This window comes from Pygoscelis adeliae, unplaced genomic scaffold (genome assembly GCF_000699105.1).
Source record: "Pygoscelis adeliae isolate BGI_AS28 unplaced genomic scaffold, ASM69910v1 Scaffold207, whole genome shotgun sequence".
Classification (NCBI taxonomy): domain Eukaryota; kingdom Metazoa; phylum Chordata; class Aves; order Sphenisciformes; family Spheniscidae; genus Pygoscelis; species Pygoscelis adeliae.
The window spans coordinates 552105-578090 of record NW_008825160.1 but is presented as its reverse complement, the minus strand read 5'-3'; the positions used below and the strand labels follow the sequence as shown (position 1 = coordinate 578090).

At 44.0% G+C, this 25986-nt stretch overlaps 1 protein-coding gene across 2 annotated transcripts in view; it reads right to left on the bottom strand.

Annotated features, from left to right (window-relative positions):
• Nucleotides 1–2761: 2761 nt before the first annotated feature.
• Nucleotides 2762–25986, bottom strand: part of PRKCQ (protein kinase C, theta) — a 47206-nt gene continuing 23981 nt past the window's right edge. For both annotated transcript variants that reach the window (XM_009328676.1, XM_009328675.1), the window contains 6 exons: nucleotides 20033–20124; nucleotides 17621–17683; nucleotides 13828–13966; nucleotides 9043–9231; nucleotides 6065–6193; nucleotides 2762–4757 (listed from right to left, as the gene is read on the bottom strand). In XM_009328676.1, coding sequence (XP_009326951.1) covers nucleotides 4602–4757; nucleotides 6065–6193; nucleotides 9043–9231; nucleotides 13828–13966; nucleotides 17621–17683; nucleotides 20033–20124 — 768 coding nt within the window. In that variant the 3' untranslated portion in view covers nucleotides 2762–4601. The remainder of the gene's footprint in view (nucleotides 4758–6064; nucleotides 6194–9042; nucleotides 9232–13827; nucleotides 13967–17620; nucleotides 17684–20032; nucleotides 20125–25986) is intronic.

Here is a 25986-nt window from a genome sequence, read left to right as displayed (position 1 = left end):
AGGGCTGTGGGTATGCCACAGGTTGTAGGAGAGACCCATGTTCAGGGGAAGTCCTCTGGGATACCCCAGGGTGTCTCAGTGATGCTAGATGACTAAAGGTGAGCAGTTAAACTGCATTCCTATGCCACAGACAGCTGAATTCAATTATTTGAATTGGGACCTGAATCCAGATTCAGGACAGAAATACTTGGATTTCTGGGGGAGGAGTCAGGGTAGGAGTGGCTGCTCTGTGTTACCCGGGCGGCCAGATTAGAGCCATTCATCTGTTCTTGTCTCAGGCTGTCCCATCCTCTGAAATCTCTGAAAATCCTGTGCTTCAGCTACAAAAGCAGCTCTGGGATGGTACTGGTGGCTTTGAAGAAAAACAGCAGAGTTGTAATTGAAACCATTGCATGAAGGGAAGTGTTGCATAAGATTATACCAACCTGTATCCCTCCTTTCTTCCCTACTTTCCTTTTCTATGCTTGTTTCATCTTCGACAACTCAATGATGTTTTTCCTTTGTTTCACTTTCTTTTTATTTTTCAATTATTTCACATCCTTGTGTATATCAACATTAAGGTAACATAGAGGACAAAGGGCTCCATCGTGCCTGTTACCGAACAGTAGAATGGACCCCATCATGTCAGGTACAGCCACTGAGCTGTACAGGACCACCGGCTTGCAACCAGTCCCAGTTACAGAAGAGTCAGAAATACATTAATTCCTGTATTTTACCAGCTCTGCATGCGCTGTCTTGGCTGCTGTGATACAGCAAAGATAAAACTTCTTTGTAAGCAGGGAAGGTAGAAAAGCTTCCTGTGGTCTGCACTGAGACCTCCGCTGGCTTCACAGCACTGCAAGGCATGCTTTGGGCCACGTATTGATTATGATCTTAGCTGCTGTAGGTGATATGCTAGCTGAGATGGCATCTCTTGGAGTGAGAGAGCAGTTTAGGTCCCAGCTGTGATCTCTCGCTTGGTTTTTAAGCGTCTAAGGTACAAATACAATAGTAAAGGGAGGGACATACCTACTTGCAGTACCCACTATTTGGAGCTGTACTGGTAGACAGGGACTTTTGTGATACCTCTCCACTGCAAGATGTGCCTCGTAACCACTGGGTAAAGTTGCTTTTCCTTTCTGCATGGGCAGCAAAGAGCGTGGTGGGGTGCAGGATGGAGCTTGGTGTTCCCTGTGGGAGAGGCAACCATACCCCTGGGCTGCACGCTGAGGAGCTGTCAGACCAACCAGCCTCCTCTGGAAAGCAACCTGGAGGTCTTTGCAGGAGGGCTGAAATCAGGGCTGTCACTCACTGGTGACTCCCACTCGTCCTGACCTGTTTATCAGCCTGAGGTTTGGTTTGGTGAATGCCAACAAGTAGGAATTTGTGCATCTGTCGAGTGAAGAAGCAAGACTGGGGAAGCAGCAGTTGGGTGGTGAGGACTTCCAAAACTTGAGCTGAAGCAGGTGGTGCTGGAGGTCAGACCCTGATGTTTGCAGGTGCCATGCACCTACAGCAGTGCTGTGATCCCATGGGGCTCCAGAACAGGATTGGGCCTTCAGCGAATGAATAACCAAACCTGGCAAGCCCCATATACTATGCTATAAAATGAACATTTTATGGAGGAGGGGAAAGAAAAAAAAAAGAAAGAAGAAAAGACAAGATGGGTATGGAGGTGCCAGGTTTACTCAAGGTAAAGGAGCATCTCTGTCAGTACCTGGGCTCCTGCTCATTTCCGTGCGAGTGTTTGGCTTTCAGCCCTCACCAGCTCCTATCTCTCAATCGCTGCCACCACAGGAAAACGCTTGCTGCTTACCACGTCACTCTTCGCACACCACAGGCACAGCTGGGAGGGTTTTCAGGCTGTGGCACTGGTGAGACACACAGCACGCACGTTCGTGGTGGCTCGCACCCACCTCTCCCCATCTCCCTCCCCCCATCCTCAATGGGTTTATTCGGTTTTTAGGCTGAAGACACCGTGCAGAGAGAAGCAGGCACTTCTTCTTGTGGTTTGCATCAAAAGCCCTATAGTAAGCCTAACACCGTGTCTGCTCCAGCTGTTACTCAAACACGCTCCTTTACAAGTCACTCTTATGTTTGGCTGCTTTAACTATACGGGACCACAGCTGGAGTGCAGAGAGCCCTGCCTCTGGTCAGAGAGGTGTTAAACCCTGTTGCTCTTCAGTTACTTAACCGCAAGAGGTGATTCAGCACCCTCCTTCCTTAGTCTATGCTTGGGGTGTCCCTGCATTGGTGTCAAGCACAAATCACTGTGCCATTGCAAAGAAAACATCCCTAACAGTCATTTAGAGTGGGATACTGCCAATCTTCAAATGCTTAGAAATGCAGTCTCTAGTCTGGATCAGGCCATCCAGACTCCACCCATAGCATGGGGCCAGGCCCTCCCAGGACTTGGCTAATCCAGCCTCATTCAGGTGTCAAAGGAAGATGACCTGAATCGCCCTCTAATAGTAATGACCTCTGCACATCTGGCTCTGCAACCCCTTTGAGATACCAGATGCCATTTATAGCCATGTCACCTTCTGGTAGTGAAAAGGAACATTTTACTCTCTTCTTGGATACCTTTGCACAGCGCCAAATCCTTGTGTTAGATGCTGATCTGTGGAGTAGTTACAGTTGTTCAAATGCTTGCTGATCCTGTGTATTTATGGGTTGAAATTCCCCTGGGGAACATCCCCCAGAAAGTACAGAGCCATTTTAATGGCTTTTCTAAGCACCTCTGTTCTTTGTCCCTATTTAATCACTTCAATGCCCATTTTCCAATTGTACACGACATTTTATTAAACTGTACAAACAGCACTGGCGTTTAAAAAATTCATGTTAACTGTTCTAATTAAACATGATGACCAGCTGCACAAACCGTGAGCACAGATGCCCCCTGCGTTTCACACAGCACAAACAAGGATTTCACAAGAGTCACTGGACTGAAACCCTTTTCAGGGCTCTCTGCTTTTCTTGCTGACGTTAGGCACTTCTGGTCTTGGTCCTGCAGGATTCGGTGCCTGCAGTCACTGCCAGCAGTATCCCAGCACTGCCTGCAAGGCTGCATTCATTCTATTGGGAGGTCCAAGTTGACAGCCTGGTCCAGCAGAGCCAGAAAGGCACCTCTGAAGGGAATCTGATTTTGGGGTGACGCACCTTCTAGAGCTTCTCTTTCTCCATGGACTGGAGGGGTTCATGCAACAAAGCTCCAAATGTATACACTTCAATTAGAGCCTAACACCAGCTGGGGTGCCTGCCTAAGTCTAAGCTATTACAGAATCCTCTATTTGGGCTTTGACTTGGTTTTGACCCGGTATTTAACCGGTGTCTCAGTGACAAGCAGTAACTGGGCGGTTCTGCATCTCTCCACCCTCAGAAAACAGTGCGTCTTTATTTAAAGGATCCCATGATGAAAGTATCACAGAAAAGATTTTTTTTTAACCCATCCACAGACTGCAAAGGGATAGAACACACAGCAAAATGTCACGGGATTAAGGAGAGGACCACCCTCACCCGATGTGCTGTCCTGCCCTGTGACCGTTGGGTGGTCACAAGGCGGTCACCTTGTTGACCTATGTCTGCAATGCATGCCAAAGAGCTGGGACACCATTTAGAGCAACAGAAAGTACATCAGCCTTTGCAAGGACTGATTACTACCCTTCAAGTAAAATGTGCCAATGCTGTGACTAGAAGGCCAGTTTTATGATGCTTAAACAATGGTTTGAGGAAACCTCTTCCACCTTTCTCACGCAGTTTTAGGATAAAACTCCAGAAAGCCCAGTCCAGATTTTGCTCTGAGCCTGGCGTGTGTGAGGACAGTTAAAGCTTTAGAACAGGGGTTCTCGAGGCTTTCTGCTGGACTGCAACTTCCTACCCTTCCTGCTCAAGTACTGAGTGTAAACCACTGGTATTCTGTACTGATCTTGACACTTGCCATGGCAACGATTCTTCTTTGGGGTTGAGTCCTTAGCTCCAGGGCCTCTGATGGAGATGTATGAATGCTGGAATGGGCACCTGCAAAGTCTCTTTGTCCCACTGGAGCAAAATTGAATCCTAATACCTGTGAACATGACTTTTAAAGTGTGTAGGGAGTAAAATTGCTTCTTCAAAACTCCTGTGCACACATGCACAGTTCTGCACATGTACAAGTGGAGGTTACCAAAGCACCCAGCCTGAAGTCTTCCCAGATGCCCTCAGGCCTTGAGCAAATCACTTGTCCTTCAGAAGGAGGTGGGCCGAGGTGAGGATTGCAGAAATGGGCACTGACATCACCAGAACCTCAAATATACTTGTTTTTTCTTATAGAGAAACCCATTGGCTGTGTGTACAAGTAGTGGGGAACAGCTTTTGTCACTTTCTCATTTTCAGGTGCTCTCAACTTCAAGAACATTGGGAAAAGAGAGAAGAGAGACCAAAAGATACCACAAAGAAACTTCATCATTAGTGAAGAGTGGCTGGCATCTGCTATGGACTGGAATAAGCTGGAAGCCTCCAGGCATGGTACAAACTTTCACTGAGGTGTTTTCTGGTGAGTTCTTGATAAAAATAACCATGCACAGTCTTCAGTTGACAAAGTGTTACTGAAACTATTACAGAGAATCCCTTCAGTAAGGCAGACCTCAGGAAAATATTTTCTCCATTTTAGGGTTCACGAAAGAAAAGTTGCTGAACATATTTTGGTCCATGCTGTTAATCAGTGCTCTGTCGGCACAGGACAGTCTAGGTTTTTCATTTAGAAATTCCTTGTCGAAGTTGCTACAGTCACTCGGAGATTTCTTCGAGAAAAGGAAAAAAAATTGATGTCAAACCACTAATATTCAGACCTTCATTACAATGGTACTGGCTCTATCAGGCTGCTTCCTATAGGCTCAGCTCAGCTAGCTGGGTGCAAGCTCAGCTCAGCCTGGGAACGCGCAATGCATTTTCTCTTGGCCTTTTGCACAATGATTAGTTACTCCAGCCCAAATGATGCACAGTAACATGTCAAACTGCAGTGAACTTCTGTCTGAGCTCTTAATATCCAGCAACCAGTGCTAATCACTTGCTTATTACCATCCTATTGAAGTAGTAATGGGAATAAGTATTATACAGGAGGCACTGAGCCTGTGATCCATTAATTCTGGCAGGCAAGGATGTTACAGCTTTGTAACACAGCAGACTGGACCCATCAATTAAATAACACTTGTGAAGGACTGTGAAATGAAAGTATGATGCACTTGTCAAATTAAATTATATTGTTGTTATTAATAGGATTCTAATAGTTTAATAGGACTGTTATTAATAGTCAGGACTATCCTGACTTAGCCAACCACCTGGTTACCTGAACTGCTTTTCCTTCTTTACCTTCTGCAGTACAGTGAAAGATAATCCCTACAGAATGGGTTGCACTTATGTGGTTAAGGGAAGGTGTTTTAAGTGGTGTCCAGACCTCTGCTATGGTAATTGAGAACGTGATGAGTAATTTATGTTTTCTCAGGTGTGGGCATACCAGACCTGGGCTTATAGCCATCAGAAAGTAGTAGTCATGATGATCAGGTCAGGCAGCCCAGCCAACAGACGTAGGCTGTGGCAGATCCAAATTGTAGATGGTTTCAGCTGCTTGTATCTGATGTACACAACACACCAGACATTAAATTGTGAACAATTCAGTCTGCATTTAGACATTTAAGTAAGAGTCAACACTTTCCATTCTGACTGCCCAAGGCCAAGGTCCTCCATCTACTTTTAGACAGAGAGCCTGCATGTGCAGAGCAACTCCAGAAGATATCCCTGAAAGTTTGAGGGCATTTTGAAAGCCTGAACTTGGTGCCTTAAACTATTAGTTCCAGTGTGAAGCAGATGTGTATCCACCTTTAAAATGCTCACTCCGTGAATCTAAACAGGGTTTGAGGTCTCTGACATTAAAGACCCATATCTGAAGATTTTGGACAATGCCCCTAAATAAATGGATTTATAACATTACTGGGGGTCCTGGCTTCAGTTTATTGCTAGCATGTGCTGGAGGGCTTAAATATTTGGGGAATGAATCATTCAGGAAAGAAAGACATGAGATGTGTGGAATTGAAAGAATATGCATTCTTACCACTCTTGGTTTGAAAGGAGGCTCCATCCTTCTTTCTTCTAAAGCCTCCCAGTTTATTTCCCGGAAAAAGGCATGCTGGCGGATGTTCCCTCTTGCTCCCAGTCTCCTCTCAGGTTCTCTCACAAAAAGCTAGAATGTTGAAGAAAGCGAAATACCTCAGTCTTTTATCAATAACAGCGTATTCATTAGGACAGTCCTACCAGGATAGGGCCTCAGACTTCAGACTCAAGCATGGTTGGTGAGAGTGTGAAGACTCTTCTAACCTACTAAATTTCTCATTGGGGAACCAGTTTGGATTCTTAGCCTAACATGCCAAAACTGAGAGACCTTGGCCATATTTTTCCTTTGCAGGTGAAAAAGGACAAATTTGCTACAGTGGCAACAACATATGTGTCTGATCACGCAAATATGCTACTACACAGGTGAAATATCTGGATCACACTTGCAAGCTTTTGTCTGGACAATTTCTTGCTATCAGGAAAATTTTTAGGGCTGAAATATAAGCATAATATGTGAAAATACTAGTCTGGCCTATGTGGGGTTGCATTCATCTCCTATACCTTGGGACACTTGGAGTGTCACTATTTGACCCTTTATAATTAATGGAGAAAAACAGTCATCTTAGGCGCAAATCATCTGACTTTCTTCACACACTTAACGATGAGATAAAAGACACCCTGGAAGTGCTTGCTTCTCTCCACCAACTAGCTCAGATGCTGACAACCGTCTACTTTGTCAAAAGACTCCCAATTCAGATAGCTTGTGTTTGCTGCACACTGCAGGCTACAAGTCCTGTGGATGACTAATTCTGCTGAAGGTAGGAAAAAGCTCGAACTGGGGGCATAGCTTTTCACCATCAGCTACATGCAGGTCTAAGCCCACTCTTCAGTTTAGTGTAAACACAGCCTGTTTTGTCACAGATGTTTTTATGGTGGTGCAGGAGCCATTTGGCTCTGGAAGCAGCTGAAGTGTTTCTGGGAGAGAGTTTCAGGAGCGCTAAACGCTTCAGAGCTCCTCTCAATCTTCATGAGCAGGATGTAGTGCTGAAATATTGCTGTAATGGTGGGTGTGAATAGTTTAAAATTTATCTTTACATCTGCAGTAAAATGTCTGGGGCCTCCAGGCCAGCTAGCCCATATAGAGCCAGATGCTAGATCCCTCTAAAGTCAATGGAGAGGAATAGTGGCAACACTTGATAGCAGGTGACCTGAGTACAGCCAATGTCCTACTTCAGAGGTGAGGGCAAATTTTCAAAAGCACTTTACTGTTGGAGGTCATCTCAAAATGGACTTGTGTTACTTACAGTCAAGTTTCTTGCTACTCTATTTGGTCAACAGCAAGCATACGATAGATACCACTCCGCAAAGAATAAATACAAGTATCTATTTGGCCAACAGCGAGCATACAATAGATACCACTCAGAAAAGAACAAGTATAAATATCTAACACCAGAAATGGCAGCAAAAGAATCTGATGCATGGACCATTGAGGACCTGTTTGAAAAAACCCCAGGCATTGGGTTTTGGTGAACACTGTGGGCAAAGCCTCAACGAAACTGAAGTGTCCTACAGACAACTGATTACACAGCAGTGCAGATTCCATAGGTTAAATTCTGTGCTGATAATACAGGCATTAAGCAGGGTGGAATATGTTATTATCCAGAGTCAGTGGCAATGAGAGTGGCCCATAATGGAGAAAACATTTTTTTTCCTAAGCAAGGAAGTTTATTGATTGGTATAAAGTTGATTACCATCTCTAATCCCGACAGAAGTACAGGCTGGTTGTGCAGAAAGATAGCAGTGTATGTCCCAGAAACAGACATTCAAAATCTCAGTCTGCTATGGTATGTCTTCCTGAACAACTGCTTTTAAATGTTTTCATTATTATCATTTTATAGTGATACCTAAACATCTGAGCCCAGCACAGATGCTAAAATAATCTCCTGTTCTCCATTTTTTTGTAGTGGAATGCTCTATGTTGCCCTGTCGCTTTGTAAATGCAAAAGTAAAGGTAGGGACTGTAGGTCAAATATGACCAAAATCTAGTGATGAACAAGTTACCTCACATCAGCTGAGCCATTATAACCCTCTGTACATGCTCTCTCACCATGCTCTATCTTGAGGTAATATGTCTTACCTTAGATCATGTTCAACATCAGTCCAAAGCCTGACAGAGTGGAGGAAACTTATTAGACTAGCTGTGAATTCATTGCATTTTTATCTTGCAACTCTGGAATGCTTGCATCCCAAGCCAGAAAGGCTACAATGCTAAATGCCATGGAGCTGAGAAGGAGGCAATGAAAAAATCAGTGTATTAATGGAAGAGAACCTAAAAGATGAGGAGGACGCCCATTAGAGGGAAACAGAAGAGTGCTCCACTCAGAAAGGATGCTATGCATTGCTGTGTAGGAGATTCAGAGGGCCAAAACCCCAGATGCCACGGTGCTACTAGCTTGAGTAGCTCTGCCACTTCAGGACACAGCTCAGGCTTTGTTTTGCTGCTCTTTAGCTCAGTGCGAAGATGCAAAATATTCTCTACTGAAAATCAAGCTGAACACCAAAGCAATCTACCCTAGATGTCCTCATATCTCTGAAGCACAAGAACTGCTTCAATGCCATAATTTTCAAGGAAGTCACTCTAACCCTTATTTTGAAGCCTCGCAGAATACCTTTTCTAGGAGTTAACATGCCTTGCACCTTAGGGATTGCTCTGCAAAGAATCTGATCTCTACTGGTATCTGATACCCTGTGATCCTACTTACTGGATGTGAGAAGCCATCATCACAACTCAGGAGAAAGAAGACACAAAGATGGCCTTACGACTTAGGTCAGGTGTGTTTTGAGGTCCACAGACAAGAAAGGGACTCTCTCTGGTCCTATCACACTAAACTTGTTTCTCTGAACAACAGCTGAAGATGCACAAATCAAAAATGACGGTTCTGGCAAAAAGACTTTCGTTCAATGTGTGTTAATTCTTACCTTCACCAAAATGTCCTTTGCATCCTTGTCAAGCCAGCGAGGGTAGAATGGGTTATCCATACGGATAGACTGGAAAAGCTCCTCTTCATCTTGGCCATGGAAAGGAGATTGGCCAATAAGCATCTCATACAGGAGGACACCAAAGGACCACCAGTCAACGGAGGTGTTGTACTTCTGCCCCAGCAATATCTGCCCAAAGAGAGGAGTGACAAAGACAGACACAAAGCGTCTTACGTCAGTATTTCAACTTCAGAAGGGTGGCCAGACCCTGACCTTTCAACAGCCACTTTGCTCTGAGTGGGGTAGCAGAGGTTCTTCCCCCTGCCTGAAGCATGAGCCGGAGCATCTGCCAGCGGTGCAGAGGCAGCGGCTGAGGGAGCTCCAAATCGCAGCTACACCTGGGTGCCAAAACAGTCCTTCGTGCTACAGATAACAGGTTGCATGATTCTCTAGTTACTCTTAAGTTAATTGAACAAATCCTTGGCTACCAGAGAGATCTGAAAAAAAGTGAGGCAAGTCATCTTTTGCTTGCTCTCCAAGTTATCCCAAGGGTTCAAATCAGGCTTGTGAACTCTAAGAAGACAAATGGTTAGGTATTAGCATTTTGGGACTGATTTAACTCACACAAGCTGTATTTTAAAATTACAAGTTTGACAGTGTAAGGGTACATTAGGACTATCAGTCAGTGGAAACGGTGTGAATCTATCCCAGCAAAATCTGCCCCAGGAAAAACACGAGAAAGCAGTTGCTGATCTGTCCTCTTGAGACCAACTGAGTTGTAGGTAGAGGAATGGGAATTTGTCCTCAGTCAGTCCATTGGTTTGTGCCTTTCTGTGTCAGCTATAAACTGAAGGCTACATTCAGTATGTGGGGGTCAGGAAGGGTTGGCTGGAGTGACGACCTCCCCTAAGAAGGGATGCGGCATTTTCTTCCCCTACAAACCTGGCCAGACACTACCAAGTTCTCAAACTTCCCCCTCTGGGGAAGCAAAATTAATCTCACCTGCCTTTAGACATCTGTTATGGAGATACCTAGAGCTGAGCCAGTTATCATTAGCTCCTTTTATAGTCAAGGAAGAGAATTAGTCCAATTTTAGACATCCAGCTAAGTATCTACCTGCTGTAAAATACAACCCCCTATTTGTCTCCTTTGGTTATCAAGGAGCCTAGACAACTTGCTCATATATAGATATTTACATTACAGATGTCTAAAGGTACATGTGATGACTATGATGTCTAGGATCGTTATCAGGATTTTAGAGCTGGAGAGGGGAATAGTTCATTTTAAGGCACAACCTTCACTCTTGAGCCCACGGCCTGGTTGCACATGTGATCCCCTATACTATAGCTACGGTGTAGGTACCAATGACAAGCCATGGAGATGGCTTAATACCAGTGAAAGCAACTATCCAGATCAGTACGTATGGAACTGCTGATAGTTGAAAAATGATGATTTAAAGAGGTGATTTTTACTGCTGGCTCTGAGGTACAGTGGAAGTAGGTGAGTAGTTTCTTCACTGTTTTCATACCTTGTCTGCATTGTTTGTAAATTGCCACTTGGGCTCAGATTAATCTTACTGCCTAAAAGTTATGTGTCTTATTAATTTAGTTATCCAGAGTCTCTGCACCAGGGGAGGTTTAGACTGGACATTAAGAAGCATTTCTTTACCGAGAGGGTGGTCAAACACTGGAACAGCCTTCCTAGAGAGGTGGTCGATGCCCCAAGCCTGTCAGTGTTTAAGAGGCATTTGGACAATGCCCTTAACAACACACTTAAACTTAGTTAGCCCTGAATTGGTCAGGCAGTTGGACTGGATGATTGTTATAGGTCCCTTCCAACTGAAATATTCTATTCTATTCTATTCTATTCTATTCTATTCTATTCTATTCTATTCTATTCTATTCTATTCTAATGGAGGAAAAACGGTGATTTAACTAACTTACACACCTAAGGTAGGAAGGGATTACTTGTCTTCTGGGATGTTTGCCCTTCTGCAACACTATAAAGTGCCATCAGGTGCTTCACTTTTAGATGAATTTTCTCACATTAGGTGAGAAGTATCCCCCTCTAATGTACCTGTGGCATCTAGAAAAGCAGAACCTTAATATCAGAAGTCTAAACCCAAACTGATGTAGAGTGTTCATGACTAACACCTCTGTCTCCAAAAATGCCAAAAGAGGAGATGCAAAAAGGACAAAAAACCTATTTGAATATAAGAGGCAATGTGTTTCACTCATAGTAAAAAAAAAGGAAAGAGCAAGACTCCCAAATATATTTATTCTGAGTCACTTATAAACATAATCACCCCGACCTTTCCTTCTGAAAAGACACATTGTTTTTATAAGGCTTTACCTTTTAAAGTATAAAATGTCCGGAGAATGAAATTAAATGTTTTATGGCAGTCAAGGAAAGGATTTATTAGCTTTGCAATTCTCTGGAAAAAATAAACAAACTCAGAAATTTCATTTCAGGCTAAGTCTTTTTTTTTTTTTTGTCAAATATTTTTTGAAATAAAAAATTGCTTGTCTACTGACCCAAAGTCCCCTTATTTGCACGGCTGTAGCCAAGGTGCTGGGTCTGTACAAATTACAGTGCTAGAAGCTGCATTGAAATACTGACAAAAAGTCCAGTGCTCCAGCCTCTGGTGGGAGAGATGATCCATAAACTCTAGCAGTGCTTTCAATTTAGAGGTAAAATGTTTTATATGCACTTGTTGAATCTCTAAAATAAATGATGGTGCAGAAATAAAACTCTGAGCTATTTTAGTCTTTCTCTTTTCTATGAAGTAAAATCACAGATAATGGATTATCACTTGGCTCTCTTTTTTTTAGGATCAGAAAATACCTTGGTTTTTTTTTTTAATAAAAGCATATTGAAGTGGAATAAAAGACAATTGCAGCTTGATTGCAGAGCACACTTACACCTGCTCTTAGGAAATACAAACCCAATTGATTTGAAGAGACCAGCCCTTGTGTCAGCAGTGGTGTAACTCAGATCAGAATCAAGCCCTTGGTGCACAGTAAAAGATCAATGAATTATAGTGGCAGGGAAAAAACCAAAAGCTTTAAAAGCTATTTCTAAAGTACCAATATCCATCATGAAAACACTAAAATCAGGAAATGGGATCTTGAAAGGCAAATAAATGGATTTCAGAGTGATGTCAGACATGATGCATGGATGACTCGTAGGTTCTTCTCTGAGCTGAAAGATGTTTTCTTTGGCCCCAGTTTGCCACCTAATTAGTCAAAGCCTCTCCATAGTAAGATCTATCATTGTGTGAAGTCACCAGGTTAAGGGAACTTTCTCTTTTCTGGAGGGATCTAGTCCAAAATATCTAGATTTACTAGGGGGAAAAAAAAAAGAACAAGTTTCTGTCTGGGAAAAAATGGAAAGAAATAAGGGGAAGGGCAAAGGATCTCACTACGGGCAAGCTGGAGTCTGGTGTCTGTGACCACCCAGTTTTATTGCATGTGCACATGGAGGCCAGGTTCAGCTTTTCTCCACCGAGTATCAGTAGATATCAGCTGTAGAAGAAGAGGAACTGTTGGTATGTTTTTGCATGGATCTTGGAGATTGTCTCCATGCAAGCCCCAGCCTTCCTGAGTCAAGGCAACAGAGCAGGACCTTAACACAAGCTACAAGCTCTGCCTTGCCCTTGTTAGCTCAAGCACAGCCTGACCCTGATACAACTCCATCATCTCTAGTTTTAGAGCCTCCTTCACCAGAAGGAAACTTGTGGAGGCATGTCCTCCAGGGATGGTTTCATGCAGTGACATGAGGTGCTGTGGCACTGTGTGCAGCCAAAACAGAGAAGCAGGTAGTCCAGAGCCTAGAGTCAGCAGGTCGGGTCCCAGCTGTCCTCCAGATAGCAACGCCTATCCTCTGACTGCTGGCATTCAGAGGGGAAAAATCAGGATGTATGACCACTCTCATGTTTATGTCTCCAAGCATCTCAGTCCCTTTTACAAGCAGCTGTCTGTTGTTTTTTATCTAGACAGTCCTTCAAGTTTTGTGCTCAGTTTTAAGGTTATGCCTCTGATGGCAGAGACTTTTCAGAGCATATAAAGCCTTATTCAGCTCTGGGAGGATGCTTGTGATGCAGGCTGTGTTTGCAGCCAGTTAAGAACCTGTCTGAGTAAGAGAGAAGTCCAATCTTATGGGTTCCATCCCTATTCAAGCATCAGAGCATATCCCAGAGGGAAGGTGAACCCCAATCTCTGCTTTATCGTGGGCCCAGCCTCTCTTCTCTATCTAAAAGGTGGTTAATCAATGAGGAGGGAGAATCAGCTCCAGGTGGGCATTTTGTCCTACCTTTCTCTATTTTCTCTCTTAGGTTGTGATGAACATCATCCCTTAGAAGTGCCCGTAGCTCCCTACTAGCTATCAAGGAGCCTGTATAGCCATGGAAGCCTACTGTTAGGTAGCTCGGGAACATGCTTCCCATTCCTTGTGCTGTTTCTGTCCCTGAACTGCAGGACCTACCTCTTCAAGCTTCTTCTGCCATGGCCCAAACTGGATTTCCATTAAGCATTCTGTTTCTTGGTTAAGCCAAGTACCACTTGCTTCCCAGGCCCATTTGCACAAAAAAATGAATTAGCCACAAAAATACGCAGTGCAAGACAGCAACGTAGACTCTGAGTCAAACTGAAATCCAGTTTCTAGCTTGGAACTGCTCAAAAGCAGGTTATTACTCTTTGCACCCTCCACCACTGACTGACAGTCATGTCTTAAGACACGTTCTCTGTCCCACAGCAGCTTGCTGACTTCCCTCGACCCCACACCTACCTCAGGAGCGATATAATCAGGAGTCCCACAGAAAGTACTTGTCTTCGCATCTCCAAACATGTTCTCCTTGCACATCCCAAAGTCAGCAATTTTGATGTGTCCCTCATTGTCCAAGAGGACGTTGTCTAGCTTCAAGTCTCTGTGGAAGAAGAGCAGGAAACCCCTCCTTTAAAATGTTGCAGAGCCACACAAGTTATTTTAGCAGGTTACACTTATTAACTTGCTATCTGCCTCTATGTAGTGCCTACACATTGCAATTACAAAGGATGGCTGAGGGCCAAATGATGAGCTGCTCTCTTGGACCTCAATATCCCTCTTCCTCATTCCTCCTGTCCCAGCACTGATTCGTTTGCTGGAGAAGACTTTACCCAAGACATCTAAAAGCTGCCTCCTTTGAGAATGCAGAATAGTGAAGCTAAAAAGGGCTTTGTGCCAGCTGGTTCTTCTGCCCTAACACAGCCTGGAGAAGGCGAGCAGGAAGGGACCGGCTAACGCTCACTTTCTCCTGCCTTGGGAGTCTCAATGCTCTCTCTGAAGCTGCTGCCAGCTCTTCCTCCCAGTGCAGGCTTGACAAATGTTGGAAGAGGTAAGGACCTGCAAGCCCTGCATGGCTTGCAGAGGGTCAGAATAACCCCAGACATCAGCAGAACACCCATCACCTTTTCACTGCCAGGCTGCACTATTATCTGAGCCCCGGGGATTTACAAAGCCCTTCACACATAGCTGCCAAGCTGTTGTCAGAGGTTTCAGGCTCTGAGCTACTGTGGGAAGCAAAGAGCCCAAGAGAGACAAAAAAAAAAAAAAAAAAAAGAAATGCACAGAGAAGGAAATAAAAGCAAGTGAGCTGATGAATCATGGCCACTGACAGAGAACAAAGAGGTCCCCATGCAGGAACAACCTCTGAAAGGAGAGAAAAGCATGTCAAGAAAGCAAAGAAAAAGGCAGAAAGAAAGGAAGGCTGGCATGGTTTCTATGTTAAATTTTTTATATCTTACCTAAACGTTTTGCTTTTCATTGAAATAATGACTGAGGGAGATGTTTGGATCAGTGATTCTGCACCTCACCTGGGATGTAGGTAGAATTTGGGTTACCTGGTCCCGGAGCACCCACACTCCTGCGCTGCCTACCCTGTGCTATCAATCACTGCTCCTTCTCAGGGCTCCCAAAGCACCCCCAGACACAACATTTGCTTGTGCCTACAGCTGAGGAGACAATTGGTCTTTTCCAACCTCTGCTGATTCACAGCCTACACACATTTTCCACATCCCAGGCAAGAGTCCTAACCACCAGGCTGCTATATAGCTACCCTCCCAGTGACAACTGTTTTATGATGTGTTTTTTTCAGAAATGGCTTTGACTCCCTCAAAGAAGGTAATTTCTAATGCATGATGCTCCTGAGATGATCGCCTACAATTGCAGGAAAGATGGCTGTTCAGCCTCTCTCTGTGCAAAGCTCCTCATCTCACTTCAGACAGGTCCCAATCAGGGTGGGGGACCTGCTAGTGTCTACGCACTAAATTTTTGTCATGGGGCAATTGTTCGTTGCTGCTAGAATATGGCCCAAGAAAAAGTGGGAGCCATCAATCAAAAAGAAATATAGAGACAACCGAGACATTTGCCTTCCAAGTGGCAGACACTCATGTTGTCACAATTTCCAGCTGGAATGACTTATTTTAGTTACACATTGAGATCAATCTCTGGCTGCCAGCACTGCTTTTATTCATCCGGTAGATCGAAGCAAAACAAAAAACCCATCACCTACAGTTCTCTTTCATTATTTTGATGAGTCTCAAACTCATTGGCTCCAGGGATTGGAATTTCTGCCAAAAATGCCTCGGCTCATTCATTAAAATTTAAGCCAACATTTCCAAACGTGGGTGCATGAGACGGAACAGCTGGATTCATTATTCTTACTACATCGCTAGTGATGTAGTTTCAAAAATGATTTCTATTCACTTTCCTAAGTGCTTAGTTAGCTCTGACGGAGATACTGATGGCTGTGCGTTCTCAACTGACCTTGTTGTCATTGTCTTCGATGAAAAAAGGAAAAAGGAGTAGGACTGGTTAAATCTTTTCTCTCAAGGCTTGATACCCAAAGCAATGCCGCACTGACTCCTGTGAATGAGCTATTTCTTCCTATCACCGTGCTACCCAATGTCCAGCTATCCCAATTTGCCCACGTTTCCCAGTGCTCCAGACTCTAAACATCTCTCTCTCCTTTCGTGAGGAAATGGGTCCCGAATCCCGACACACCACTGGTGTAGCAATTCCAAATAAAAATGTGAATTATAAACAAAATGTCAGCATTAACAGTCCTGCCACAAACTCACAATGTCCTGCAGGTATTTTTAATCAACTTTTCTGAGAAGTCTGAGTAAAAATGACAGACGTGGCTAAGTGATTTGGGCACTTCAGAAAATGTTTCCCTTCAGTCATCCAGAACAATAATTAGAGCCAGAAACTTGCTGAGACCCCAGAGACCATCTTAGCTTAATGCCATTGATATTGATCTCATGTTTATGCAATCACCATCATTGGTCAATAAAGACTATAAATGCCTCCCACATGAGTACTAATAATGAATAATAAGGTGAGTTTATATGAATCAAAGCTTGCATTTTAATGGGAGAGTGGATTGTAAACAAGCCATTCACATTTAGCATTTGTTCTAATGTTCACACTACATGACAAACATTGAAATAAGCTCATTTTGGTTTCAGCAAACATCATTGCTTTAGTGAGCTTTCTTATTTGTTTGTGACAAGCTATTTGCTTCCTGCTTTTACAGAAGGCTGCAATGTACTAACTAACTTTTGCCATGAAGATGAGCTGGACCAGAGCTCCCCAGAAATTCAGTTCCTCCTTTCGGCCACGGGAAAGCAGACTGTGGCCTGATTTCTGCAGCCCTTCTTGCTCCCATCTTGTGTCTGTCCTTTTATATAGGTCTGAAGCACAACACTTGTGCATTACATCAAAGTATCCGTGCATAACTTTGAAGCTCCTAGGGAAGTCAAGCAGAAGCTGGAATGAACAATTTTGTAGTAGCGGACTTCTCCTCCTCAGAATTTGATAGATTGATGCATCGTGGACTAAGTTCATACCAGTAACTTTGGGAGAGGATTCTTCTATCTGAGTGCAGCTGCCTGCAGTGTCCCACCTAGTCCCTGTCGGCTCCCTGTAGAGCCCGCTGGTAGAAATGGGCACTTCTCATACACATTCTAACACAGGTTTGATGAACCTAAAAAAGCCCACTCCTCTCTGCTTACTACAAGAAGAGCTTGGGCGGCTAGTTCAGATTCATGATGGTAGGTGAGATGAATCCCATCTCCCCGTGGAACTGTGCACAGCAGACCTGTTAATAACCCCGAAATTAAGGTATATCACTGTCTCCCTGCTGTTGTTGCTTGAGTTGAGCTTGTCACCACTGTCCCAGGGTAACCAGCACAGCAGATATACTAAATTTCTCATGGCTAGCTTGACCTTATATGCCTTCATACATGGAAAGCTTAAACTGGGTGCCTACCCTGGGTGCTATATGAATGACTCAGTGTAAATGCATGAAAGGGCTTGTTTTAATGTTAACTGAAATAGGACTGGATTCTCAAAAAGGACTTAAAACTGCCTTTTCTATACTATGTCTTCAAAATAAAACAGCCAGACTCTGTAAAAAGGAAATCTGCATAGAAATGCAATACCAGTAAGCACATCCAAGCAACAGTCTCTCAGTTACCATTAGTGCTTGCAGGGAAAGCAGAAAAGATTTAGCATGTTAGGCGCTAAAGAGAAAAATTACCTGTATATTATGCCCTTGGAATGGAGGAACTGGAGCCCGCATATGATTTCAGCAGCATAAAACCTGAGTGACAGAAGGCACAAGTTAGAATGGATGCTTCCCAACAGGCGCTTTCAACTAGAACCAAAAAGATGGAAACTTTGTCTCCACAGGAGCCAAAATCTCATTAAGTTCCCAGAAGCCTTGGGGTAACTGGGTTTTACAGGTAACTGATGGATGATGTGAGATTCCCAAAAGCATGCCACATGGCTAGCAGCCCAACTCCCACTGAAACCACTTTGTGAAATGGTAGGGATTTGGAGCCTACTCATCTTCAGGGATTTGGAAGTCACACTGCATGGCTAGCTGCATTTTTTTATACGTGACTGACTCTGAGGACACGTCCTTCACTGCCCAAGGATGTCTCCAGATCAGCCGTAGAGAAAAAAAAACACCACCCAGCTCCTACTGCCTACCCTGCCTCACCTCAAGATACGGTCCCTGTCGCAAGGAAGGCAGGCTGGGTGGTGTCTGTGCCTCTCATTTACAGATTTAAAGTAAATCAATGAGTTACAGTGATGCACCAGACTGTAAACTGCAAATTACAGTTAATGCCTCAGACCTCAAACAAGCAGCTATAATTTGCCATGTCCACTGCTGCATAAACAGTGGAATGGTCCCAGCAATGGGACAGGCAGGTGGGCATCTGGGTTTGGGGACCACAGACAGTCTCCTTGGCTTATCAGACCTCTTCACTGCTCAGATTTATGACTTGCTTTTGAAATTTTATCCAAGATACGAACTAGCTAGCAGCTTGGTGGCCTTCCTCTGGAGTCTTTTCGAGTCTGAGATCTTTGTTCTCAACACATTTCTGCCTAAAGCACAACACCACGTCCTGCTGCAAAGAGGCAGCATAAGGCTGAAGCTCCATTGCACCATGAAAGTGCTCTCCCAGAAGGGAATGTAACCGCAGGATCATATGCCCCTCCAGTGTTGCACAGCTCTGCTCCCTCAGTCTTCAACGCATTGGCCCTTAATTCTGAACATTCAAATGCTTTTGAAAAAATCATCAAATTAAACACTGATTTAAATGATGGGTTTTTTTAATTATTAAATAAAAATTAATTCCTATAGTGGTTTCAATATTGACTTTTAAAATACCTTTTGCTCACAGAAGGATTAAAAGCACCTTTTATTTATTCTAATTTTTCTATTTACTTTAATCAAAGTGAAATAAATTTTTAACTCCCTGTTGGCGTATTAGTTTTTTATTTAAATTTACCTTTTGCATTTTTGATAGGTTTTATCTCTTCCCCCCCGCCCCCTGCCCTTGAACCTTAAAAGGAAAAAGGGAAAATCCTATTACTTCTAAGAAACAACAGCTTCACCTCTGATCACTGGACTGGGAACCTCAGCTTAAGCAGGTCCTGCAGCTTGGCTACAGGCCACCCAGTGTTGTAAAGAACAAGATATTTGGTTCCACAGATGGCTGAAAATGCATCTGTGGGATTTCTTTGATGGTGGTAAATCTGGAGCGGAGGTTGGGTCCACGATGTCATTATTGGGGCCTCCAATTATGGGCTGAGCAAGAACTCAATGAGTACAACAAAGAGCAACCCCAGGGCTGCTGTAATTCACAGCAGACACCTGTAGGTTGCTTTAAAATGACCCTCATCCATGGGCCATGTAAATAAGGTCTTAGGCATGCTTGGGGATGTTTATAAACAGTGGAGGTACTTCCAGACATAAGATCTCAGGTGGATTGAATGGTCCCTGTGGTGCCCCTCTCTGTTTGGGGGACTGCAGTCCTGGGAAGGGGACTGATCCGGCAAGCAGGGCAGCCTAAGGGACAGCTTCTATCCAGCTCAGCTCTCAGCTCTGAACAAATGTTTGTGGAACTATGCTGAGGTTAGCGCAAAATATGGGAGCCAGGTCACAGGCTGGAAGGAGGTCCCTGGTTTGCAGGCTAAAGGATAAGCCTGCAGGCAGACGCAATGCTGACGAGGGTGTAGCAGCATCTGTAACGCTTCCAGACAGAAATAGCTTCCCTGGTTGACCAAGAATGCAAAGCAAGGTCATGTCTGACTGAAATCAGCTGTGTGGATGGCATCTAAAAAGCCTTCTGTGGGAGGGGAAAGAGGACAGGGAGGGGAAGTGACTTGCTCCAAGTCCATCATCAGGGTGATGACCTGCATGTCTTTTGTTCAGTTTGGAGAAAGCTGGGATAGAGAATGATTCTGCTTCCAGCACAAGTATTATCCCCACTTTGCAGCTGGGTAAGGTGCAGAGAGGTCAAATGATTTGCCCAAGGTTTCCTCTACAGGACAGTAGCAGAGCTGGGAATAAAATTAAGATCTCTGGTGTCTGCAGCTGCTGCCTTTGCTTCTACCATCTGTGTGACCTGCAAGCCAAAAGGTAATAATAACATCTTACGTTGCTCTGGGAAGGTCAAACTTATGACAACTCTGGATATGGAACATGAGGTCTCCTCCGTTGAGGTATTCCATCACAAAAAAGAGGTTTTCCTAGAGAATGAGACAAGATGACAATAAGGGGTGGGGAAGAGTGAGCTAAAATCGAAAAAAAAACCACCCAGAAAACACTCAAAAAGAGGAAGGAAAAGATTACAGCAACGGTTTTGGAAAGAAAGCAGTTTCTTTTTCAGATTCCTCACTTCTCCTTTGTTCTCTAAGCCCGTACTCACCCTCTCCGCTCTGATTTCTATAAACAGCATTAGCAAACATTGCAAATCCACTTAATAACCAGCTGGTGCCATTGATTTTTACCAGTAGACCTCAAGGCTCTCTAGAAGGGGATGAGTGACTCTACGGTGCCTGTATAACGGAAGGACAGACGGATTTACTTCTGCCTCTTCCACTAGTCCCCCAGAAAGCTATCACTTCACTGGATGGATAATGCACGGGGCTGGGGACCAGAGGAGACATCTCAAGCTGATGTTACCTGCATTCCCGCACATCTTTTGTGGAGGCACATGGGTCTGACCTTTTCAAGGTATCAGAGGCACTGGCCAGATGCTGCAACCTGTTTTAAGCACATGCTTGATTATAAGCCTGGGAGCTGCTCTATTAAATAAGGCAAGACGTAACTTGCTAGTGGGAAGATTCATGAATTAATCATATTTCTAGATGCCCATTGAGTGCTTGGGCATGGGTGCATGTCAGAGGAGACTGGAAAAAGATCCGGTCCTTGTCCCCAGTTGCATGCAACCATCAGCCGTTCTACCAGGGCAGTGGAAAACTCTCCTCCTGGTACACAGGAAGGATGGGGCGAATCTCTGTATTGAATAAAGAGCAGAACAGATCATCAAGGTTTCCTTTCCAATCCTTGATGTACACCACATTGATCCCCTTGCTGCTTCATGAGCCATAACTTCACCACCAGGCCCCCACAGAAGCTGGAGGCTGATTCAGACTAATCCCTTCCGCATTGAATTGCACCTACAAAGCAGGAGGGGTGCCTTTTTCTGGAAGAAGAGTACCTGTGCAATAAGTTACGCTCCCAGTTTAAACTTCTGTTTCAGAAATCTCAGCTTTTGTGCATAAATGCCTGGATAAAATAAAATGGATGCAGTTTTTTTTTTTTTCCTCAAAAGCCTCTCTCTGTTCTGTACACATCTGAAGTTAGTCATCTCCAGGCTATGTTAAAGTTTATGAATATCTTCCCTTTATTGCGTATTGCCCATCACAATTTTTTTTCGGGGGGAAATGGAGTTCTTTTCACTTATATTTTTAACAGTCAAAGGAAGATTTTTGTCCATAAGATCTAATGTAAGCACCTCTGGCAGCCAGCCAAGATCTGGCTGTTTAAAAAAAACAACAGTGTTTGTTCCTTTCAAATAACAGCTGTCTGCTCTAATTTGTGCAATTTCTTTAGCCAGATCCTTTTAATTACAGTACTCTTATTTAAATGGATGTCTGTTCACTTATATTTTTAACAGTCAAAGGAAGATTTTTGTCCATAAGATCTAATGTAAGCACCTCTGGCAGCCAGCCAAGATCTGGCTGTTTAAAAAAAACAACAGTGTTTGTTCCTTTCAAATAACAGCTGTCTGCTCTAATTTGTGCAATTTCTTTAGCCAGATCCTTTTAATTACAGTACTCTTATTTAAATGGATGTCTGGCTGGAAACCCCACCTGTCATCCAACAAGCACAGGGCCAGATCTGGCCTCCCAGGGAAAGAATACAAATTTTGCCAATAAACCAAATGGGTGCAGGTTTTCAGTTTGAAGGTCTCGCATCTATAGAGGTCTGTGCACATAAGACAGTTTAAGCAAGTAAGAAAGCCAAATGGAGATGGGCAATTCAGTACAGAAATGCATAAATCTTGGAAGCAATGTGAGCTCAGGAGCCCGTTCAGGGAAACACTTGAACAGATGCTCTTTGTGAAGGTACACATGGATGTGATGAGGTTTAGCTAACAACAGCCCAGCAGCCGCATGTATCACACTGGGACAGAAGAAACCTCATGGGTCTTCAAATGGGCCAGACTCAGCTTCAGTGGACTGCGAAGGAGAAAACCCCTGGGTTTCCCTGGAAAGTCCACTGAGTTTGGCTACACCTTATCACACATCTTGAAGCATAACTTGAAGTCCACGTTTATTTGGCAGTCGTGCTCTGCTTGCTCATGGATTTGAGCAACCATCTGATGCACCTATTTAACTGAACTGGGGACTCTTAACTTGAAACTGGGGACTTTGGCAACATCTTTCTGCCATCCGAGGAAAGAAAAGGTAGACAACCTCTCAGATTAATTGGCATCCAAAGATCGTTATATGAACTCAGTTCCTCAACTGTCTAAAGCTATGAAGCTGTAGACTACAAACTTGACTTAGGCATGATTAATACTGAAGTTCATGGTCTGCCAGGTGCTACAGAGTGGTACATAAACGCTGTTCAAAAGAAAGACAGCATCACTCTGAGTTTTCTGATCTGAGACTTGGAAGTTCCCCTCGCTTCTTACAAAGGTCAGTTGTCTGGAACAGCGCATGGAGAAAAATTGCTTGAGATCAGCCCTAAGTACATCATTATGAGTAGCAAGATGTAACCAAGCAGTGCAAGCTGCAACAAATTATTGGAGACAGCTTCCTAAGCCTGAGATCTACAGAGCCGTAGAACACGTTAAAAATGGCAAGTGGCAAAGCCCATGCCTGAAACCACTGAAAATTCAACAGTGTGCTAGAAGTTAAAGGGTTAGAACAGCACGGAGGACATGTTTGCAGACAGGCTCCGACCTACACTTCCTCTTATCCTGGGAAAGTTATCTGATGGCTCCTGTTTGCTACTGCCAGGGTCTGAAGTCTGTCATCACCTGGAGAAGGCGAGAGTGGGTTAAGTGGGTACTTCTCAAGACATGGCAGCTGGGATGGCATGACTTTATCATGCCCTTATCCCCTACGATGGTCCTAGCTCAGGGATGCTAAGCAAACAGGAACACTGTTCCTCAGTGATGAGGCCTACACAGCTCTGAAGGAGGCTTGGGAAGAGCCCTTCACCTTCGCCCTACCTGTGTGCCTTGCAGATAGATGACTTGCTGACCCCCTGTGAGAGCATCCTTGGGTAGCAAACACTCAAGTCAAACTTCTGGTCATGGTTCCAGACTCGCACAATAGAACAGAACAAGTCTGGTCTCTTGGCAGAGTTTAGGGCCACCTTTTACAACCACAGAGCTCAAGGAGGACTGTAAAGGCATTTCCTGCACTGGGAAATGCAGCGATGGACACTGCCCCAGGATAGTTGGCACTAGTTGTCTTGTGGACATCCATATATCATCCATTCCCTACTTCCAGGTCATCTTCCAGGGGCCTTCTCCATTACAGCAGAGGGAACATGACAAACCCCTCTGTGGGAGGATGAAGTCCTGCTCCTACAGCAGACAGAACTGTACAACATGATGTTGTACAACACACAGTTAGACACATACAGGTGTACGTTCTGCACACAAAATAACATGGTTCCCTAGCCGACTCAATCCTGCCAGGTGCTGAAAAACTTGATTACTGCAAGAACTCAATTTCTTGCCCTATTGGTCCCTCAGTGCCTGTGCTGAGCTGAGCTCCCCTCTGCAGAGCCACCCGCTCCCTCTGCCTCTCCAGGACTTGGCAGGGATGGAGTTAAACCAACCTGCTTCTGTTCTGCATGCAACTGCTGTGAGGATGAATAGTCACTATCAGAGATGCTTTCAGCTTTATAAACAATGGGTATAAAGCAGACAGCATTCAAATTGATCTTTTTTGAAGGTACATCCTATAACAGGCTCTTAAAATACTCAAACCAGCTGGAAGCCCTCCAGAGCACTTTTCTGCAGAGATTTTCAGATTTTGTTTTCTTTGCATTTGAAAGCACTTGCATACATACAAATACACAATTTAACACCATTTACTGAAGAGTAAAAATTCTTCTTCCCAGGGCTTCCAGGAGGATGAATATCGGAATAATTAATGCTGCAGGACAGTGTGGCTTTACCCTTATTTAAAGCAGTTACCCTAGCAAATGGCTCCATGTGGAGAAGGCTCCACAATGCATACGAAGTGACCTAACCCCACTGCATGCCCATTGAATTAGGGTGGCCCTTGCCAAGAGAAAGGTTTGACACCATGCAATTCCTGCAGCTGATTCTTGTCTCACATTTTCGTGCAGCTCAGACCAGCCCAGCCTGGGTGCTCGTCAATGCTTCAGATCTATTTTATTTCATGGGCTAGATGGGAGCCAAAGGCCTCTCAGCCCTTCTTCACCACACCACCCAGTGAGTCCCATCACAGCATCCCATCCAGTGGGAAAGCAAGCAATGCACGCACTCCTGTGTCTACTCCCATGAGAAACAGCTAACGCAGGTCAGTCCTTGCTAGTAGGTGACCACAGGAGGTATTAACATTGCCATTTGCACCATGTGGGGATGAGCAAAGCCAATTTGTTACAGATTAAAGCAACCCCAGGTTTAATTTTGTTCTCTGGTTTAAACACTTTTTTTCCCCCTCTTGTGTAATATCAGTCTATCTTCTGGAGATGGCAGCATTTCTTACAGCTGTCAAATAATTCAGTCCAGTCCCTGATCTCATGATTTATTTTTTGTTCTAATCTTTGGACTGTCAGCATTTTTGACTGCATGTTAAACTGCTCATTTGGGATGCTTAGCTTGTCTGCCCATCCACTTGGTACAAAGCATATGAATATATTTATACACATATATAAAAATACATATGTATACATAAAGGTGCAGACATGGCTGGCAATAGCTCCTTTAACTTGAGTTCTGAGATCCCAGGACCCTTCCTCGCAGCTCAGAGCAGGCAGATTACATCACTCACAGTGGTAAACTGAGTTACTATCATCAGCCCTGTCTTGCAAGAGAAAGTGGTTTTCCCTATCAGTATTGGGTGGGATCTTGGAAAGAGATGAATTTTTTCAATTAAAAAACGAAACCAGGACAGTCTAGAAAAAAATTTCTGGGAAAATTTGGGGATTAAAAAGGTCACCAGACCAAAACCCAAACAAAATAGTAGTCAAATTTAGGAAACATAAATATTTTATCAGCTGAAAAATAGGGGGAAAAAAGTAAGGTTTTTGTTTTAAGAAGTCAACTTTTTTCCAGGACAAAGAGCAGCTACACTGCAGACTTTTAGAAATCTCAGGCAAAGCTGAGTGCATTTTGGGCTGATTTTCCTCAGAACTGGACAACAGGAAGGCAATTAGAATATGTATATTTAATATGTCGATCATCTATCACTTAAAAAACTATGCTTGTGAGCTGGCCCCCTCTTTTCCTTCCCAATACACTCCACCTGTCCATACCGCATGGGCTGACACCACCTAGAAGGGTCTTGTAAAGACTTCATATTTTTGATGTTATAATTACAGCTGCTCACACCTTCTCTGGCAGAACCTTGTTGAAATCCCAAAAGCTCTGCTGAGATGCTGCTATTTCTACTGAACCGTGTTGAAATTTTGGCCAGGATTGAATGAGACCTTGCCAGTTTTCCTGCCTGCTGGTTGCAAGAGGTAAAATCCCCAAAGCCTCCTTAAACTTTCCAGTTTTTCCCCAGCTTTCCCATCAGCTAGCTCAGATTTGGCCAACTAGACATTTCCAAGCTGACTTATCCCCCACAAAATACTAGGAGGATGGAGACCTAGAAATTTTGAAGCTTCAAGATCGTGTCTCCCAAACAGCTGAACACCAAGGCATGGGATGGTTTGTGCGAGGGAAATATCACTGTGTTGCCCTGTACTCTCCTCCTTACCCTTCCTTCCTGGTCAATGCCAAAAACTGGATGCTCGCTAGGAAGATATCTGGTCTGACCTCATCTCGTGACCAAGATTTTTGTTGTGCTTTTAGTTTAGTCCGTCCAATATTTTGTTGTGCTTCAGTGGTT